This window comes from Pipistrellus kuhlii, unplaced genomic scaffold (assembly GCF_014108245.1).
Source record: "Pipistrellus kuhlii isolate mPipKuh1 unplaced genomic scaffold, mPipKuh1.p scaffold_m20_p_9, whole genome shotgun sequence".
Classification (NCBI taxonomy): Eukaryota; Metazoa; Chordata; class Mammalia; order Chiroptera; family Vespertilionidae; genus Pipistrellus; species Pipistrellus kuhlii.
In genome coordinates, this window is record NW_023425595.1 from 34671639 (window position 1) to 34692443 (window position 20805).

The window sequence follows — 20805 nt, forward strand, 5'->3', positions numbered from 1 at the left end:
CCAGCAACTTTTTGGTACATAGGACAATACTCCAACCAACTGAGCCATTCCAGCTGGACTAGCTGTAATTTTCATGTCATTATGGGAGGAGGTGAGTGCAGCATCTACCTACTCTGACATCTTGACCAGAACCCATCCTGTATCTTTTCATTGGAGAATTTAATGCGCTTACATTTAAAGTAATTGTTGATAGATATGTAGTTATTGCTATTTTATTATTCAATATTTATCTTTTCTTCTTAACGAAGTCCCTTTAACATTTCTCGTAATATGGGTTTGGTAGTGATAAACTCCTTTAGCTTTTTCTTACCTGGAAAGCTCTTTTATCTAGCCTTTGATTCTAAATGATAGCTTTGCTGAGTGGAGTAATCTTGGTTGTGAGTTCTTGCTTTTCATCACTTTGAAAATTTTCTGCCAATCTCTTCGGGACTGCTCAGTCACGTATCTTTAAAGCTCCTGGTGCAAACTGCCTTCTGGGAAGGATGTCACAATTCTTCCTCCTGCCAACAGTGTGGATGAACACTTCTTCCTGTTTAAAATGAGATCCCTCAGATCCTTCCAGATCTTGCTCAGATATCCATGTTACCGATGAAGAGACTGTGGCACAGAGTAGTGCAGTGACTTTCCAAGGTCCCCCCGTGAATGGTGGCACCCACACTTCCCAACTCCCTGGCTGGGTTCTTTTCCCTTTGCCTGCCAGGCTGTCATCTTCAGTCTTTTGCTGTCCTAACGTGTATGTCCAAGGCCGGGTGTGAGTGCACCTGACAGGAGATTGCTCAGAGGACAGAGCAGGAACAGTTAAAGGGGGTTTCTCATGGTTAGGTAGAATTTGATGAGGAGAAGAGGAGATGAGCAGTGTGCAGAGTGAAGATGCTAACATTATTGAGAGTTCTTCAAATGCTTCCCATCTCCTGTGCTTCTCATCATCTTCGAGATTATCATTGCTGTTTTATAGAGGAACTAGATCCTGGGCACTTAGCTAAAACGTAGCTGAGCTAGGACTCCTGACCCCCAAACTAGGGCTTCTTGTACTCCATCACTCTAGGAAGACTGGCCTGGCTGAAGCAGATTAGGGCTGGGGTGGGGGTGGGGTCTGAGCTCATCAGTCCCTTTCCTGAGTGTCAGAGATGCTAAGTCAGGGAGGGCAGCCCCGTGGCTGATGGGAGATCGTCATTATCACAGCTGTCGCTGTCACCGGAGGAGAGAGGAACTGGGTGCTGGACAGGTGGGCGGCACCAGGTAAAGGAAGAGACGGGCAGCATTTAACAACTATACTTCCACCCTACCAGCTCACAGGCCTGGCCATGCAGGCCACTGGAGCTGTTCCCACGGGCTGTGAGAGGAGGCCTGGGAGGGCAAGGCTGGAGGATGAAGGAAGCTCCCAGTTCACCCAAAATAAAGTGTACTCCCCACGCCCCAAACATAAGCTTTCTTAAGAGCATCGTCCCTTGCTCTGGCGCTAAGTAGGGAGAGAGCTTTGCTCAGGGGCGCCCCGGGCCTCTACTTGCCAGTTGGCATGCTTGGGGCAAGGTGGAGGGCAGTGGAGGGGTTTGGACTTTCTCTAGGGACCTCAGGGGGCCACCAGAGGGTTTTGAACTGGTGCACTGGCTGGAGCCGTGCCCAATGGGATCTATGTCCTGGCCTTTTGGGGGGTTTGGCACCACACACGTAAAAGATGCTCAAGAAATGCCTGAGGTTTTGAGCTGAAGGTTGGGAGATGCTAACCGGCAGGGAGTGAGGTGCTGAGAAAAGTCACACTCCCTCATTTTACACATGGAAAGGGAAGCTCAGAGAGGGAAAGTGACTTCCCCAGGGCTTCGCAGGTACTAGGGGTTAAGAGGTGAGAGTGGTTAGAGCGTGGTCCCCACACCGCACCGGAGGGTCATGGGTTTGATTCCCAGTCCAGGGCACAGACCTGGATTGCAGTTCATCCTGCCCCCAGTCAGGGTGCGTGTGGGAAGCAACCAGTTGATGTGTCTCTCTCACATGGATGCTTCTCTTTCTCTCTCTGTGCCCCTCTACCTCCCTCCCTCCCTCTCTCTCTCTCTGAAAAACAATGGAACAAAACATCCTCAGGTGAGGATTAATCAAAAAACGAGCAAGCAAACAACAACAACAACAACAACAACAACAACAACAACACAATGAGCCGAAACTAGTTTGGCTCAGTGGATAGAGCGTCGGTTTGTGGACTGAAAGGTCCCAGGTTCGATTCCAGTCAAGGGCATGTACCTTGGTTGCAGGCACATCCCCAGTGGAAGGTGTGCAAGAGGCAGCTGATTGATGTTTCTCTCTCATCAATGTTTCTAGCTCTCTATCCCTCTCCCTTCCTCTCTGTAAAAAATCAATTAAATATATTTAAAAACATAAAACAAAAAACAAACAAACAAACAAAAAAAACAAGACAATGAGAGTAGAATCACAGACTTCAAACTTCCTGGCTTCGCCCTTTCGCCCATCACTTTGAATTCGTGCAAGAATACAGTACCTATTCTGCGTCTGTGTCATGTGTGGTGTACTTGTGTTGCTAGAAAGTTATGCAGACGTGTGTGTACGCATTGCATGACGGGGCCACAGTGGATGGGGGGACATGTGTGCCCGCAGTGTCGTGTCAGTGGGTGTGTGTCCCCGGGTGCTGGGGCAGGCATGTGGGCAGAGGCACTGTGTGCTTTTCTCAGCGCCAGGACTGCAGCCTGGCTGGGGTGGGCCCTGCCGGCTCTGGGAGGAGCAGGGAGGGGTTATGGGCCTGCCCGCCCCCACACTCGCCTCCCACCCTCCAACGTGGCAGCTACGGGACAGCCTCTTCTGTGGGAAGGCTCCAGCCAGACAGAATCAGAGATTGCAGAAACTGCGTTTCCCTGACTCATGCTCTGGGCTGTGAGCACATTCTTGGCTCCCAGCCAGCATCTCAAAGCAGCAGGGCTGCCTGTGGTGGCCCCGGCCAGCTGAGGGAGGACAGCCTGGCTACGGGCGCCTTTCTGGGCCCAGCTCTATCACATGTGCTATTAAAAGGAAACAGGGATTACACTTCCCTTCAGCTAACATCCTATAATTAAACATGAGATGCTGCATAGGGTGCCCAGCCCAGGGCCTGGCTTCAGGGAACTGCCCCTTACATGTCACTTCCCTTTCCTCCCCTCCCCCACCTCCCCACGGTCACAGACCTAGTTCAAATCCCAGTTCAGACAGCAGCTTTGCAGGATGCCGTTGGACACACCTAGACTCCCCGATCTTCAGTTTTCTCATGTTTGAAACGTGGACATTTTTACGTACCCCGAAAGTATTCACTATGGTAATATGAATGTAGTTAGTTTTTGAATGATGTAATTTTTTTTTTGTTCTAGAATTCTATAGGGCTAGGGTGGCATGAACTGAGCCATCGACACCAAAGAACGCTGCTTCTATAATACCTGCCAGAACTGGGCCTGCCTACCTGGGCCTGTTCCTTTCTGGGCCTCAGTTTCCCCCTTTGTACAGTGTGAATACAGTTGAACGTGAAGGTTTTCTGATTTCCTGCTGCCCACACCTTTTGGGACCTAGAGACTATCCAGCTGAGCCCCTGTGGGCGGGGAGGGGAGAGCAGGAACAGCCCCAGCAGGGAGCGGGAGGCCCTGGAGGAACCAGGCAGGAAACGGGGGAATTTCTCTGCAGGTCAGATCCTCTCCCCACTCCCCAAAGAGCACTTTTTCCAGAAAGTGCAGCCTGGGAGTGCGGGGGAAGGGCGGCAGTCAGCCGGGCCTGAGCTGGGCTCAGAGCTAAGAATAATGTGGCAAAGGCTCTTGACATTTTTTTCTGCTGATCTTGGAAATTTAAAGGAGCCTTACCCTTCTTTCTTCAGGGAGGCTGTGCCTGGAGCCCAGCAGACGCAGGCGGCCACTTCCCATCACTAGTGAGTGAAGCATCCCCAGCCACCTTTCCCGGGCCTCCTCTGCCATAGCCTGGGCTGGGTACTGGGGACTCAAGTGAGAAGGAGAAGGCCCCCTGCCTGTCCTAAGTCTCCAGGGACAACACAGGGCGGTGACACAGAGATAATGTGGCACAGAGGAGGCTTCTGACCCAGTCTGAGCTACAGTAAGGAGGGGTCTGGTGAGGCTGGCAGAGTCTTCAGACCCAGCCCCCTCCCTAGGCCTCAGCTCCCCTATCTATCAATAGAGGGCATTGCCCTGACTGGTTTGGCTCAATGGATAGAGCGTCAGCCTGCGGACTGAAAGGTCCCAGGTTCGATTCCGGTTAAGGGCATGTACCTTGGTTGCAGGCACATCCCCAGTAGATGGTGTGCAGGAGGCAGCTAGTCGATGTTTCTCTCTCATCGATGTTTCTAACTCTCTATCCCTCTCCCTTCCTCTCTGTAAAAAATCAATAAAAAATATATATATTTTAAAATAGAGGGCATTGCTCCTTTCCACTGTGACTTTCTAGGACTCAGGGTTTACTCAACGGCAGGAGCCTCAGTTTACCCTTCCCCCTCAGGGCGGTCACTGAGAGTCATAGGTCTCAGCTTTCCCCTAAAGTGTTGGTGAGGCTTCAGAAAGCTGAGAGAGAGAAGAGTGTGGAAGAAAGGAAATCTCTGGGATTTTGACAACTGGACCTGCTGGAAACCAAGGCAAACCCCTCCTTCACCCTACCAGCTTTCATGGACCCTTAGCTCTCTGGCCAGTTATCATCTGAGGGCCAAACTGGGGGTAGGTGGAGGGGCAGAAGGTGGGGTCCGGCCTGGGATGCAGATGGTTTTCCTGGACAGCAATGACTTATCCTTATAAGCAATCTATATCCTTAGAAACTATATACACCGAGGCAAGAAGGAAGCACATGAGAACCAGGATGGCCGCTCCAAAGAGATGACCACACCCTAAGACCAGAAGGTCTGCTATGGATCAGACCCGTCCTGTGCCAGAATCCTGGGCTGCCTGCGGGGGCCTGAGCTTCATCCTTGGCGGTGCCCGGGTGCTGGCCTTCTTTGGGTTACTGCAGGGAGGACTTCTGCCTGGGGCTGTAGACAGGAATCCATCACCTCCAAGATGCCTTGCAGGCCATGGTCTTTCATACTTTTGTTCTAAGGTTCTTTGACATTTAACATTCTGTGATTTTTTTTTTTTTTTTAGGTGGATTCCAAGATTTCATGGGTCTCTGAGTAAGATGTCACATTCTATGGTAATCACTTTAGGATCCAAGTCATCTCCGAATCTTTGACCCTGATTCTGGGCGTCTGAAGCTCTTGGGATCTCAGAGTTCCCACAGTCCTTGCAATCAGACTTTGGGCTGCCACCTAGCCCAGACTGAGGAGTTAGTCACTGCCCCCCCAGGCCGGGGTGGCCAGCAAGGGCCCTCCCCCACCACTGCTGCCAGAGGCCAGGAAGATCCATCACCCTATTGCTGGGGCTCATTTGCTTCCTAAGATCCAGGAATACACCTGGAAGGAAGGTTCTCAGCACAGTTTGTTGACTGAGTGAGTGAGTGAGTGAGTGAATGAAGTATTCCTTCAGCTCCATATTGTGTCCCTCTGATACCTATCATTTCACTATAAAATAAGATTGAGGCCTGGCTGGCATGGCTCAGAGGTTGAGTGTCAACCTATGAACCAGGAGGCCACGGTTCCATTCACAGTCCAGGCATATGCCTGGGTCTTGGGTTCAATCTCCAGTGTGAGGTGTGTGGGAGGCAACCAATCAGTGATTCTCTTTCATTGATGTTTCCATCTCTCTCTCCCTCTCCCTTCCTATATGAAATCAATAAAAATATATTTTTAAAAAAGAAGAAGATTGGGGTAAGAGTTTCCTAGATAATCTGCCTTCCTCCATTCCAAGCATTAACCCCATCTCAGGATGTACTTCCTCAAGGGCAGGGACTTTGTCTGTCTTCTCTTCGGTGCCCAGAACAAAAGCTCAGTTATCAAGGAGTTATCAGCTGTGGGAGATGAGGTGGGGATAGTTGATAATGAGACTGGGCCTGTGGGAGGGGACCAGACAGGAGGCGAGGGGAGGGGGGGCAGGGATGACCAAGGAGAGAGAAAAACTGGGACAATACTTTCAACAATAAAGATAAATTAAAAACAACATCAACATATGAACAACAAATACATATCTATCAACGAGTGAACCTAAAAATCAAGTGAATTAAAAATCTGAGGAACAGAATAAACTGGTGAATATAATAGAATCAGGAGCATAGAAAGACAGTTGGACTGATAATTCTCAGGGGGAAGGGTTGTGGGGGGAATGGGAAGAGATTAGACAAAAACCTATGGATGAGGACAGTGCTGGGGAGGTAAGGGCAGAGGCTGGAGTGGGAACCGGATGGAGGGGAGCTATGGGGGGGGGGGGAGGAGAAGAAACAATTGTAATGATCTGAACAATAAAAATTTATTAAATAATAAATAAAAAAAATAAAAACCCAGACAGGGAGGAAAGCACGGACTGGTCTGTGCCCATAATGACAGCACCACGTTCCACAGCCAAAGGAACTGAGGCACAGCGAGGAGAGTAACTTGGGGGTCACACAGCACTTTACTCAGCGGGCACCCCTCCAGGCCCCACAAGACCACCTGATGTTCCCGTGTGTCTGTGCCTCTACCACTCCAACTCTTCCCGGAGTGAGTGAGGGTCAGGTATGGGGTCTGGTTGGGTCCCGCTCCTCCTCAGGCGGGTAAGGGAGGTGAAACTGCCTCCCAACCTCTGACCACCTCCCTGAGACAAAGAAGAGGGGCCCTGACTGCGTAGAGGGCAGGTAGAGGAAGCAAACGTTTTAGCTCCCCGACAGGGTGGGGTGTGGGGAGTGGATCCCGTCCCGGCAGAGCCGGGGCAGGGAAAGGGGTGTTGGAAGAATGTGAGATGGAGAAGGTGGGGGGTGCGGAGAGCCTGGGGGATCGGAAGGGGGCTGGGCCCAGGAGCCCCGGGTCCCCTCCAGCTCAGCCATCCGAACCCCACCCACCCCTGCCTCCGGGACCACAGGGATCGGCTTCTCCCCGGAGTCGGAGGACGCCGGACTGTGCAGGTCGCTGGGTCCTGGCGCCGGCCCCGCGGCGGGGTCTCCCCGCGCCCCACCCGGCGGCGGAGGCGGTAGGACCCAGGGGCGGGAGGCGCCGGGGAGGGAGGGGCGGGGGCAGGGCGGTCTGGGGGAGGTCTCTGGCTTTTTTTTTGGCGGAGCCCCGGGTGCCCTCGGGAAGCTTTTCCAACTTTCCAGAAGTTTCTCGGGACAGGGCGGGAGGAGGGGACAGCATATATAGAGCCGGGGGTAGGTGGAGCATCGGAGATTGGAGTCTGTCCGTCCGCCGCCGCCGCTGCAGCGCCAGAGCTCGGTCCCCGCCAGCGCAGCCGCCCAGGTGAGGCGGGGGCTGCCGGGCTGGGGGTGAACCGGGCGGTCGGCCCCCGGGAGGGGTTGGAGGCCAGCTAAGAGCCTGCAAACCGGAGTCTCTGCACTTTGGGGGCAGCTGGAGGGTTGGGATTGAGAACCCCGGGGCTAGGTGGCCCTGGCGGGGCAGCCTGAGGGCAGATATCAGAAAAAGTGCAGGTTGGGGATCCAGAAAAAGTGCAGGCTTCCCCAAAGTGTGGAGCAGGGGTGTGAAGACCGGGAGGAAACGGTGGGGCCGGGGCTGGGATGCTGAGACTGGACCCTCTGTAGGGAGCAGGCAAGAGGAGAAGGATCCTGGGGCGCCTTCCAGGGACTGGGGGACCCGGCCAGCCCTGCAGTGGAGTCACCCTGGCCGCTGCCACCCGGTTCCTGGAGTAACTGCAGGGTTCAGGCTGCTTCTTGCGCGGCCGGCTCCCCTGCCCCCACCTTGGGGCATTCCTGAGGCTGCTAGGCCGGGGGAAGAAGAATGGGACCGCGTCCAGCCGGGCCCCAAGGCCTGGCCCCTCCTCTTCCCTGGCTTCCGCCTGGTCCCTCCGGGCTGCAGGGCCCGGATGGAGGCCCGGGGAAATTAGGGGGCTTGGGTTCCCTGGAAGTCTGGATGGGACCACACCCTTCCGCCCATCCCCCCTTCCCGAGGCCTCCTGCTCTCCTCCTTTTGTCTCTGTGCACAGGGATTCCCGGCAGAGTTTTTTTTTTTACTGGCTGTGTAACGGGACACCACCTCCAGCCCTCAGCCCTCCGAAGGGGCTCTGTGGGTGCTTCTGGGGTTCGCGGGGAGCCCTGTGCTAGAGGCCTGACCCCTCAGTTTCTCCCGCCGTCCAGTGAGTGGGTGATCTCCAGGTCCCCATAGGTCTGGGACTGGTTAGGCCTTCTTCTCTGCTGCAGAGGGCAGGGCAGGGCAGGGCAGGCTGAAGTTGGGGTCCTTTTGGGGGGCTGGGCCTTCCAGGCTCTCCGTGACCACCCCCCCCCCAGCTCTGCCGGATCCCATCCTCCTCACGCCTCTGTTTTCTTTCAGAATGAAAAAGGCAGGCAGTGACCTCCCCCAGAGGCAGTTTCAAGGTACTTTAGACCTCCCTCCAGCGTTTGAGACCCTCTCTCTCTGGTGGCCTTGCTGGCAGCTGCTTCCCTTCCCTCTTTTGTGCAAAAACCCGGAATACAGTCTCCACTCAGCCCTGCTTGCTGTGGCGTCAGAGGGTGTATTTTTCTTTGTGGGCCTCCCGGTGGCCTAAGGGCTGGAATTTCTCTGTGGAAACATGGGCCGGGCTGTGGGAGGCCGGCATGCTTGCAGGAACTTGCCTTCCTCCGGTTCCTGCTCCTGGGTTGACAGGCAGTCCTTCTCCGCTGCCGCGCGTCTCCCTGCAGAGGCCCATGTGCACCCTGGAAGCCAGGCAGGGAGGCCCCATGGCTCCCCGTGGGACCCGAGTGTGGGCCTGCCTCCCAGGTTGGGAGCCCCCCTCTAGCGGTTGGAGATAATTCCGTTTCCAGGCTGCCACGTCGCTGCCTCCGCAGCAGCAGGAGAAGCAGGAGCGCAGCTGTGTGGCTGCCCGAGGAATCCCAAACTAGTGATTTGGTGCTTTCTGGAAAAGCCCCTCCCAGCCCTCTGAGGCTGGCTCCCTGGCTGGGAGCGGGGGCTGTGGAGATGGTGACTGCTGCCACGTGGCAGGGCTGCGGGCTGGTCTTGACTGTCTCCCAAGAAGATGCTGGTGGCCTCGAGGGGCCTGAGCTCTGTCATCAGCGGTCTGGGCGAGAGGGGGCCTTGGAAGAGGGTGCCCCTGTGCCTGTTGTCCTGGCGTAATAATGGGTAGTGCCTCAGTCTACTCTTTTGAGTGGCCCTGTTTGGAGGCTCCAGGCCTGGTGAGGGAAGGAGGTAGGGCTGGGGAGAAGGTGGCTAGGCCCTGAGATATGACCTCCCCAAGCTGTACTTCAGGATGAGCCCTCTCTTACCTCCAAAACCTGTACTCTAGGGAACAGATCTCTCTTGTACCTTCCCCCGGGCATTGTGGGTCTCTAGGCCTTCCCCACCCTCCCCATGGACCCTTTGCTTCTCCTCTGCCCTGCACCTTTAAGGACGGAGCAGCCCAGGGCTGGGGGCGGGCTGCTTGGGTTCACTGGGGGGCATTAGAGTCTTCCCACAAACCCAGGGCTCCCACAGGCGGGCCCACGACCTGAGGCTCTTCCCCCAGGACTCTGACTTTTTGCTCCGCCTGGAGGAGGACCACGAGATGGCATCGGACAGAGCAGTGGGATCCAGGGTCCCTTCCTTCCCTCCCCTTGGCCCTGTCACTCTTCTGTCCTATGATGGGAGACCCCAGAGAGTGGAGTGAAGTTTACCTTAGGGGACCTAAGGGCATCCATCACTGCACCCGCAAAGCAGAAGGCTGTCCCCAGCTTCCTGAGATGGACAGACGAAGGCCCCCAAATCTGGCCAGTCTGTGGGGGAGGGCGGAAGAGGGGGTGTCACTGCTGCATTGAACTGTAGCTTACCCCCTCCCCCAGTATCCTTCCTCTCAGGAAACCTTTTCTCCCACCCACCTAGCTCTTGTCCTGGGGATTTCCCGTCACTCCAGAGGCCGTGGACAAATGGGCAGGCATGTCCCTGCTAAGACAGAGGCGGTGGGCATGAAGACGGAGATCCTTACAGCTTGGGAAGTAGAGACTGCGGCTCAGAGAGGGGTGGCACACACCTGTGTGTACACATACACGCTCTGAAAGTCACCCTGGGGGTGGCTGAGCGGAGCCTCTGAGCTCTCCCATTTAATAAGTGAGCCGGCCAATGACTCATTAACATCCAGGACGGAATGAAAGGCCTGGGGGAGGGACGGGCCTACGATTCTGTCCTTTGTGGCTTCATGCAGACCCTTAGCCCACCTTCCACTTTTCCCACTGGAAAAGGACCTCATGTTTGTATGAAGATGAGAACTAACCTTTATACAAACTGGCCAAGTGGTCCTGGTTTCTGTTCTTTCAGCAACAACTGGGGCTTTTGTGTGCTAGGCACTGGGGATCCTGAGGGAAGCCAGACCGGCTAGGGTTCCTCTCCTCCTGGAGGTCACAGACTAGTTAGGGATGGAGATAATACCCCAGAGTCACATCGGCCTAAGCCCGTGGTCGGCAAACTGTGGCTCGAGAGCCACATGCAGCTCGCGAGCCGCGGTTTGCCGCTCTGTTGACTAATGAGTTTGCTGACCACTGGGATGGGGGCTTAATCACAGGGAACAACAACCGCCTATAATTATTGGAATCGAGGGTCTAGGTCAACAGCAGCAAACTCGTTAGTCAACAGCAGCAAACCCCTGCTGAGTGTTGTAAGTTTGGTGCAAGAAATCACTAGGGTGGATGTGATGACTTCCCAGGAACCCAGCTTTGGATGCGACGCCAAGCCAGGCCTCTGTGAGGTGGGCAGTCGAAGGCCCCCCAGTCTGGGAAATCCTGAGTTGGGTCTGGACTCTAGGGAGCTTGGTGGCAGCCAGAGGCCGGGGACGGTTGTGGGGAGGGCCGCCCGGGGCTTCAGGGCCACACTCTCTCTGCAGCCCTCACAGGTCCTCCTTGGCGGCGCACACCACCCACCTCCCAGCCATGCGCTCCCTCCTGCTCACCAGCGCCTTCTGCCTCCTGGCCGCGGCCGTGGCCCTGGCCGCCGAGGTGAAGAAGCCCGCGGCCGCCGCGGCCCCCGGCACCACCGCCGAGAAGCTGAGCCCCAAGGCCACCACGCTCGCCGAGCGCAGCGCCGGCCTGGCCTTCAGCCTCTACCATGCCATGGCCAAGGACCAGGCGGTGGAGAACATCCTGCTGTCGCCCGTGGTGGTGGCCTCCTCGCTGGGGCTCGTGTCCCTGGGCGGCAAGGCGGCCACGGCGTCGCAGGCCAAGGCGGTGCTGAGCGCGGAGCAGCTGCGGGACGAGGAGGTGCACGCGGGGCTGGGCGAGCTGCTGCGCTCGCTCAGCAACAGCACGGCCCGCAACGTGACCTGGAAGCTGGGCAGCCGCCTGTACGGGCCCAGCTCCGTGAGCTTCGCCGACGACTTCGTGCGCAGCAGCAAGCTGCACTACAACTGCGAGCACTCCAAGATCAACTTCCGCGACAAGCGCAGCGCCCTGCAGTCCATCAACGAGTGGGCCGCCCAGACCACCGACGGCAAGCTGCCCGAGGTCACCAAGGAGGTGGAGCGCACGGACGGCGCGCTGCTGGTCAACGCCATGTTCTTCAAGCGTGAGTCCCCAGAGCCCCTCGCAGGTTCACCCGTATACCTGTGCCCGGTACCCCCCTGCTGGTCAGTAACTCTTCATAGCAACCACGGAGGCAGGCCCGGTGATTAAACCTTTCACACGCAAGACCTTAGGTCCAGAGAGGCGTAGCGCTGTGTCTAAAGCACGTGTGTCAAACACAAGGCCCGCGGGCCAAGTCCGTCCCGCCAGGCCTTGCAATGTGGCCCGCACCGCGCTGTCATCACTGCACTCCGCTGCGGTTCCATCACAATGACAGTTTATGACTGTTCAGTAAACCATTCGGCCTGCGATTTAGGCTGGATTTTAGATTTTGGCCCCTTCTCTGATTGAGTCCGACACCCCTAGTCTAAAGGAATGGGACGGGGGCAAGCCCAGCCGAGGGACTCCGGAGGAGGCCCTCCCACGGTGTGGCAGTCACAGCAAAGCGCTGTGCTTACTATTTTGGAATCGGAACAGTTCAGTCATCACTTGTGTCTCAGGAGTGAGTTGGAGGAAGGCCCCACACCTGTGATCACGCCTAATCCTCAGAACAGTCCTCCGGGGGCAGGCGGTGTTCCCTCCACGGCGCAGGGGAGGGAACCGAGGCTCCGGGCGGACGGAGGCCCCGGTGTATCCGGGTGGAGGCGGAGATTTGATTTGGGGTTCATGCTTATTTCTGAGTACCTAATGTGGACACCGTTGTTCCTCTCTTGGTGTGCTGCTGTGAGGATGAGGTACTCCCCTTTTTACAAACAAGGGGCCCAGCGTAGGAGGGGTGACAGGTCTCATCGCCAGTCAGCGGCTGGCTGTGGATTTGAATACAGGCCAGGTTATGAGGCAGGACAGGCTCAGGCCACTGTCACACGTGCATGGTTTTGTGGGTCATGTGTCCGGCCGCGTAGATAGGACTTGCAGACAAGGCTGAAGGGTAGTCTTGGGACACTCCCTGCCCAGGGCACACCTCCCCTTACCCCGCCCCCCCGCAGTTACTAGTTGGGGAGAGAAGTCCAGTTCAGCACATGTTGCCCAAATGTCTGATAGGGGCACCGAGGCAGAGGGCACACCTGGTGTCCTTCCGAAGGGAGTCCCTGCCCTGTGGAAACAGCCGGGCCCTGACTGGAGAGAGCCAACGCGGGACACCTGTCCTGGGGCCGGGAGCCCCGCCCCCCGAAGCAGGACACTGTGCTCTGTGGGCCGGGTGCTGGAGGGCGGGGAGGGGAGGTGGGCTGCAGCCTGTGGCAGAGGATACATCCAGGGTGTGTGGTGGGAGAGGGCTGTGCCCTGAGGGAGGTGACATCTGTTTCTGACCTTGTATCCTGCTCCCTCCTACAGCACACTGGGACGAGAGGTTCCACCACAAGATGGTGGATAACCGAGGCTTCATGGTGACCCGTTCCTACACCGTGGGCGTCACGATGATGCACCGGACAGGTAGGTGCCTCACAGAGCTAGGGGGCCAAGGCGGGGATCCCAGGGGTCTTGAGGCCTGGCCCACCACTGCGCCGCAGGGTGCTCAGTGCCCCCTCTGCCCTTTCTCCAGGCCTCTACAACTACTATGACGACGAGAAGGAGAAGCTGCAAATGGTGGAGATGCCCTTGGCCCACAAGCTCTCCAGCCTCATCATCCTCATGCCCCACCACGTGGAGCCCCTGGAGCGCCTGGAAAAGATGCTGACCAAAGAGCAGCTGAAGACCTGGATGGGGAAGATGCAGAAGAGGGCTGTTGCCATCTCCCTGCCCAAAGGGGTGGTGGAAGTGACCCATGACCTTCAGGTAAGGGGTGGCCCCACTTCGGGCCCCTGGGCTGATAGGAGGGGGGACCCTGGGGCATCCATCACCAGCTCAGCACCTCTGTCCTGAGCCTCTCGGGGAGTCTAGGCAGTATTGAGCTCTGTTTTCTTCGGGGTAACTGGTGGAGGAGGCACAGGCCCTGCTCTTGGAAGGGAAGATGATGGTAACATCAGTTCCTAAATATAATTGAGCACTTGCTGTGTGCCAGACACTCATCTAAGCACTTTACATATTAAACTCTGGGTCCTCGAAACAACCTTATTAGGTCGGACTATCAACCTTATTTTACAGATGAGGAAACTGAGGCTCAGAAAGATTGCGTAATTTAAAGTCACACAACCAATATGTCAGACGTTTGGCACTAAGCCATGCCCTTGATCCTGTGCTGCCTCTGAGAGTCTGAATGCCCCGGTTGTAGACTGTTCAAGCTGGAGGCTCGTCCCCTGTGCAGTGATAAGACTAGTCGTGGCTTTCAGCTGGATGGCTGGAAACGTAACTCATCCGCTCAACATGATTTCCCCCTCATGGCCAGTGGCTTGAGAGAGTAAGGTCACCCTGGCTAATAAGTGGTGGAGCTGCCATTAGTCCTGCAGGTAAAAGCTTAGCATGGCCTTTCTTTTTCTTTTTCTAAATATATTTTATTGATTTTTTTTTTTTTTTACACAGAGGAAGGGAGAGGGATAGAGTTAGAAACATTGAAGAGAGAGAAACATCGATCACCTGCCTCCTGCACGCCCCCTACTGGGGATGTGCCCACAACCAAGGTACATGACCTTGACAGGAATCGAACCTGGGACTCCTCAGTCCACAGGCCGATGCTCTAGCCACTGAGCCAAACCGGTTAGGGCTAGAGTGGCCTTTTTGTCAGTAAGGAGAGGGGTGTGTGTTTTTTTACCTACTCCAAAGGGAAAACTTTCAGCTCATTCTTGCCTTGGATGCCAAACATGGTTTCTTGGCAGGCCTCTTACCCAGAGAGTTGATTCAGTCTTGCTGCCGAGAGAGCATGGAGAGAAAGCTTGGGGTGAAATGGGACTGAGGTTCCAAACCAGAGCCTAGTGGAGCTCAGATGGTCTGTCCAGCAGAAAGCACTGAGGGTTCTGTCCCTGTCTCCCTCCTGTCCCATCCCTGCTTTTCACCAGCCCCTCTGCAGTGGCTGTTCCCTGACGCCATTCTCCCCTTCTTTCCGCTGTGTCTTCCTGGGACCCACCAGTCCATGGGGTAGATCCAGTTGGGAAATTCGAAGTGAGTCACTTGCTAAGGTCATGAGGACTGAAATAGCGGGGCCTAGAATGCCTGTCCCGGGACCAAGTTACTCGTGCTGGGGAGGGAGACGGTCCTGCCGGAGCCTGGGCCCTGGAGGCTGCTGTTCACTCAGCCCACAGTCCTTTCCTGCTGCCTCGTCCGCTCTGAGAACCAGGGAGGTGGGCCCTGCCTTGGGGGAGGTCTGAGCCAGGAAGGAGACAGAGGGAGGGCAGGGGGACTGAGGCCAGAAGGCATGGCTCCAGTCCTGTGGGAGAGGGAAGTTTCCCAGGTGATGTGGTATCTAAAGCGCCCACCAGGGAGAAAGGGTGGCATCCAGGATGCTGGTTGCTCAGTGGGGCTGTGGGATGGAGAGCAGGGTGGGGTGTGCTTACGGGCAGAGCCTGTGGTGTAAGAGCTTGCGCTTGGCTTCCCGGGACTGAGCAGAGCCATGGACAGGGTGTATGCGTGTAAATGTGTAGAAATATTTTTTCCTATGGAAATGTATAGAAATATTTTTAAAGTAGATTAGTGCAATGAACCCTCATTTTTAAAGTAGATTAGTGCAGTGAACCCCTAGCTTCAACCATCATCCACTCATGACCAATAAGGATTCATCTATACATACTCATTCCTCCCCATCACATTATTTTGAAGCAAATTCCAGGCATCGTTTCACTCTGAAAGGGTCTTAAACCCCAGCGTGACCTGGTCATAGCTGTCCTTAGATTAGCTTTTCCTGAACTTGAGTGTGCTGAGAATTACCCTGAAGAGTTTGTTTAGAAAAGTCCTGGCTCCACCCCCAGAGACCGACTCCAGGGCCCTGGGCTGGGGCCAGGGAGCGTGCATGTCATATGAGCTCCCCGGTGGTGTTGATGCTGGCTCTTCAAACACCCGCACTTGGAGAAGCACTGCTCAGGATTGCTCAGAAGGACCAGGGATGTATCCTGCCTCCCCCACTTCCTGCCCCCACCACCCAGAGTTTCAGTTTCCTCATCCGTGAAGTGGAGATTATAAGCTCTTACAGGCTTGCCATGAGAGTTCAAGTACCCACGCCATGTCTGGCACACAGATGGCTATGGAGGGCGGGAGATGGTGGGCGGTGTGGGTGGAGGGTGAAGGTCTGGAGGCCTTGTCCACGGTGGCCTCACCTGGTCCCCACCCACCTGGTTCCACAGAAGCACCTGGCCGGCCTGGGCCTGACGGAGGCCATCGACAAGAACAAGGCAGATCTGTCACGCATGTCGGGCAAGAAGGACCTGTACCTGGCCAGCGTGTTCCACGCCACCGCCTTCGAGTGGGACACAGAGGGCAACCCCTTCGACCAGGACATCTACGGGCGCGAGGAGCTGCGCAGCCCCAAGCTCTTCTACGCCGACCACCCCTTCATCTTCCTGGTGCGAGACTCCCAGACCGGCTCCCTGCTGTTCATTGGGCGCCTGGTTCGGCCCAAGGGGGACAAGATGCGAGACGAGTTGTAGGGATCCGGGGTGTGTGGGCACGGGATGGCAGGAGGCAACTGGAGGCTCCTGAGACACATGGGTGCTATGGGGTGGGGAGAGCTGAGGTACTGACCTTGGATATTCCATGGGGTGGGAGGGGGGTGGGGGGTGCGGAACAGCAGGCTTCCTGTGGGGCAGAGCAGACCTTCCCGGCAGCCATTCCCTCTGCTCGGACATAGGCTCCCGGATAACCATGATGCAGAGCCCAGCCCCACCTCCTGCGCGACCTCAGAGCCCTTGATCAGTGTTCATATTTATAGCCAGCGCTTCCTCATCTGTGAGGCGGAGGAGCTAGGCCTTCGGCTGAGCTCTCCTGGAATGGGGACCCTCCTTTCCTAATCCTACCACCACCTCAGCTCCCTCCCCAGCTCCATCCCCAATCTCCTCCCGTCTCCCCTCAACAATAAAAACTAGGTGCTGCAGCCCCCGGATGGTCACCCCCACAGGAGCCCTGGTGAGGGGATCGGGGGATGGCTCCTGGTGCGGGGGCTCCTGGGTAGACTCTGGTCAGGTATTCTGGGGATGAACTTTTCCCCCCCTTTAATAGATTTTCAAAGACGGGGAGGGAAGGGAGAAAATGAGCCTTTTGTTGCTATCAAACCAAGAACGTATTTGTACAATTTTTTTTTTCAATAAAACTTTTCCAATAAAATTGTGTTGGCGCATGAAGATGGTTGGACCAAAGATGCCCGTGTCATTCTTCCTCAGGGACAAGAGCTCCTTCTGTTCAGCCAGGTTTGCTGCTAACAGCCCATGCCAGGCTGTGAAATGCTGGCAGCTTACCTCAGATGACCTGGTGTGGGAGGCCGATGACACTGCGGCAGGCCTGCCACATGCTGACTCTGGAGATTGCTTCTCAGCTGGGAGGGAGTGGGGTGGGGTGGGAGGGCATGGTAGGGGGGCAGGTCCCCTGGAGAGGTGGCTGCAGGGTGGGCATGATGGCGCTGCATCTGGAGCCCAGGGCATCCCCGTCCTGTTGTAGGAGCGCCAGGCTTTGGCCCCTAACCTCTCACTTCAAGCTCACCTCCCTCGTTCGCACCCAGGGCCAGTGGGTACAAGCTCAGGCTGCCTGGCGGGGCAGGGCTTTGGAAGGAAGGAGCCTGTGGGATCCTTGCTCTGTGTTTGCGTTTGTAGCAGAAGAGGGACCTGCCATTGTCCTCACTTTGGTTCCTTCTCATGGTCCTCCGGACTCCTGACACCACAGCTCCGGGAGGGAGAGGGTGAGTGAGATGTACAGGATAGAAGGCCCATGGCGGAGGAGGCAGGGGAGCAGAGGAAACTGAATTTGAGCCCACCCCTCCCTCTTGCTGGCTATGTGACCTTGACAGGTCACTCCCTTTGGGCACATCTCTGTCTTCTCTCTCTCAACAACTGCCCTGGGGGTTGGTCTAGGGTGGACCCTGCCTACTGGGCAGTCCCTTCGGAGTCCTCTAAGATCTGAATGTGGTGCAGAAAGGCCAGCTGACTTACTCCCATTACTACTGCAATGTAACTTAACAGCCGTTCGGAGCTCCAGGTCTGCCCTGTGCTGTGGACCCAGTAAATTAGGTCTCTGCCCTCAAGGGGAGACACCTAGAGGCAGAGACTTAAATAACAAGAGTGCTTGGTACCCACTATGTCCCAGCCCCTGGATCAGTCTGCTTCCAGACGTGCCACATGTATTCCCCTGCCTCAGGACCTTCCCACTAGCTGTTTTCCATGGCAAGTGGTTCTAGGTCTTTGCAGGGCTGCTTTTATTGATTTCAGAGAGGAAGGGAGAGGGAGAGAGAGAGAAACATCAATGGTGAGAGAGAATCATTAATTGGCCGCCTCTTGCATGCTCCCTTCTGGGGATTGAGTCTGAAACCTGGGCATGTGCCCTAACTGGGAATCAAACCATGACCTCCTGCTCCATAGGTCGACGCTCAACCACTGAGCCACACTGGCCAGGCTTAGGCCTGCTTTTTTCAGAACTCAGCCTGAATGCCATGTGCTCAATGAGGCCTTCCCTGACCACACAATCTAAACAGCTCCTCCCCCACCTTAGTTTCTCTGCTGTTTTCTCATTTTACTGACTTCTTAATGCTATGACGTTATCCACCTATTTACACATTCACGTTCCACTACTGTGAGAATAGGGTTCATCTCTTGTCCATCACTACGTTCTACCCCTAGAGTCAGCATGCACTGCACATAAGACACCCAACACTTATTTGCTGAGTAAATGAAAAGGCTGAGGCAGAAGGTCCCAGGGCGGTGGGAATCCAGAGGTGGAAGCCATGACTGCCACTGGGAGAACACGGGAGGTTCCCAGAGGGAAGTGGCATGTAGGCTGTCCTGAAGGATGAGGAGGTATTTCTCAATCAGAATAATGATTTTAGTAATAGCAGCTGGTACTGCCTTCCTGTTCTGCTTCTATGTGCCAAGCACTGTGTGGTTCCTAGACATGCTTATAACCCTAGCCTCCCAGCAGCTTGGCGACATAGAGACCATCCCCATTTTACAGGTGAGGTAACTGAGGCTGAGAGGTTCAATGGCCTGCCTGAGGGCCTGTGAATTGCTCCCAGTCAGTTGGTTAATTGTTCTTCCCCCACACACAGGAGAGGAACTGGCCAGAGACCAGTAATAAAGGTGCTTAACCTGCTTACACGCTATTCGTCATCCCACTTTCTCCCATGATAGCTCAGGTACGTGGGACGTCCTCCTACCCGGACAGGCGCGGCTCAGAGATGGGCCCCAAAGTTCAGCCTGAGACAGCTCGCTGACCAGGTGTTAGTGGGCGGTGAGGAGCCAGGCCTGGATGTGGGGGCCGCCCAGATGGCATAAAGGGGGGGCCGTGACCACCTGGGGGACAGGAAAGGGTGGAAAGAGGTCTGTCTGTGCTCCCACTGCGCAGGGGTGGGTGGAGTTGCTGGTGGGGAGGGTGGCACAGGGCAGGGGTGGAGGTGGGTAAGCCAGGTCTGGCTGGTGGTCGGCCAGCGGCTGTAGGTCAGATCAGCTTTGCCAACTCTGGGGAGCTGTTCAGGGAGAGAATCTGTGAGGGGTACAGTCGTGGCCTTTCCCAGGAGCAGCCATCAGGGGCTCCCGCGAGGCCTCAGCCCAGCTCCTGGGGGCGGGGAAGGGGGTCTCCAAGGCCTGCCAGAGCGGGAGGGCAGAGGGCAGCGACCCGGTCCGGTCCAAGTCCGCCGGATGCAGCATATGCATCCCACAGCCCAATCCCTGCCCCCAGCCTGGCAGGGCCAGGCTGCACCAGAAGCGAACCCCGGAGCCCAGGCCGGCAGCAGGGGCCAGGCAGGGGGTGAGCCTGTGAGCGTGGCGGTGTGCGAGTGCTGCGGGCTGGGCTGTGGGCGGCAGGAGGAGCTCGGCTGTAGAACCCAGAACCAGGCTAGGGGGCTCCTGTGCGGAGTGTGGGCATCTTCAGATCCCCGTCTCAGATCGGGGCTCAGACGCTTAACCACTCAGATTAGGCCCTGGACCAGGAGCAGGAACAACTCCCCTTTCAGAGATTCTCCTTCCTCCACCCCCCCCATCCCCTCCTCCCTACCCCCATCCAGTCCCGCCCCCCTCTCAACCTCCTCTCCCCTCCCCCAGGGGGTGACATAGGTGCAGGCTGAGTCCTCCCAGGGGAGGGATGGGAAGGAGGAGGGCTGGGGAGGATGGATGCTAGGAGGGGCTGGGAGATGGCTGCAGCAGGGAAGAACCAGGCCTGAAGGCAGTCAGTCTGCTTCTGGGCAGGGTGAGGAGGATCTAGTTCATTTCCGCTTTCCCTGCCCCAGCCCAGGACCAAAGCTTGGCCATCGCCTCCCTCACTGGGCCACCTTTCTAGGCAGTAGGAAGCTGGCTGAGATGCTGATGTAATGGCTGCCTGGACGATGTAGGATCTCCTCTAATTGATGTAGGATCACCTCTAATTGTCAGCACCAGGACCCTTTGACAAATAAATTCATTGAGGTGACTTGCTGGGCTGGAACCCAAGTCAGCCCTCTCCCAAGTGGAAGCTGCCATGTTTGACAGCCACCCGGTCCGTCCTCATCTGCACGCTCAGCAGGTGTCAGAGCGTCACTCTCCTTATGGAATCCCTGCTGGCCCCACAGGCCCCTGGCTTCTCCTGATAGTTTAGGGTCAGCCCTTCTCAGTCCCTTTGTGCCCTCTTTTCCTACCTCCGACCAGCCTCCAAGCTTTGAGCTGGGCCCACTTGTTTTTCCATTCAGACACTGTCCCTGTGGGAGCTCATTGTGTGCCCTCCCCAACATGAGCCCCCCAACCCTCCCGGGTCCCCCACCTCCCATGAACGCAAAGGCAGCTCTCTTCAGAGCTGGAAACCTAGCAGGTGATGGCCTGGATGTCTGCCCCAGGAGGTTACACATCTCAGAGATGGCACCATCACTGCCTGGCCCGTGGGAACCTGCATGTAATGGGACCAGGTGTGTGGGTCAGAGGGAGAACTGAAAGGAGGGAGGCGTCCATACAGGAGACTTCTTTTGCCTCCCTGTGGCCCTTTCTTGTCTGCAGGGCCCTATTGCAACGCACAAGGCAGCACGCTGTGCGTTGGGCCAGGAAGAATCCTGTGTGTGTGTGTGTGTGTGTGTGTGTGTGTTTTGGAGGTTGCTTCTGAGGCAGAAATCCCTGGTTCTGTTGGGAGAGGAGTGGGGAGATAGGCCTGGGGTCTGTTGCTCAGAAAAATTTGGACGTCACCAACGCTTCCTGTAGTGATTCTCTATACGAATCCAGCTGAGCTCCTTCA

At 56.2% G+C, this 20805-nt stretch overlaps 1 protein-coding gene across 2 annotated transcripts; it reads left to right on the forward strand.

The window, feature by feature from the left end:
- Positions 1-7152: 7152 nt before the first annotated feature.
- SERPINH1 (serpin family H member 1) lies at positions 7153-16766 on the forward strand. 2 transcript variants are annotated; one of them, XM_036427226.2, is made up of 6 exons: positions 7187-7318; positions 8363-8406; positions 10878-11554; positions 12883-12981; positions 13091-13323; positions 15759-16766. In XM_036427226.2, the coding sequence occupies exons 3-6, from the start codon at positions 10924-10926 to the stop codon at positions 16059-16061; spliced, it is 1266 nt and encodes a 421-aa protein (XP_036283119.1). In that variant the 5' UTR covers positions 7187-7318; positions 8363-8406; positions 10878-10923; the 3' UTR covers positions 16062-16766. The 2 variants fall into 2 exon arrangements, with proteins under 2 accessions (XP_036283120.1, XP_036283119.1); XM_036427227.2 differs by lacking the exon at positions 8363-8406 and having other exon boundaries at positions 7153-7318.
- Positions 16767-20805: the final 4039 nt, after the last annotated feature.

Bases quoted from the DNA above. Each gene is read 5' to 3' on its own strand.
- SERPINH1 (XM_036427227.2), top strand. From the start codon at position 10,924: ATGCGCTCCCTCCTGCTCACCAGCGCCTTCTGCCTCCTGGCCGCGGCC. The intron at 11,555-12,882 runs GTGAGTCCCCAG...TCCCTCCTACAG, and splicing joins CAACGCCATGTTCTTCAAGC to CACACTGGGACGAGAGGTTC. The intron at 12,982-13,090 runs GTAGGTGCCTCA...CCCTTTCTCCAG, and splicing joins CACGATGATGCACCGGACAG to GCCTCTACAACTACTATGAC.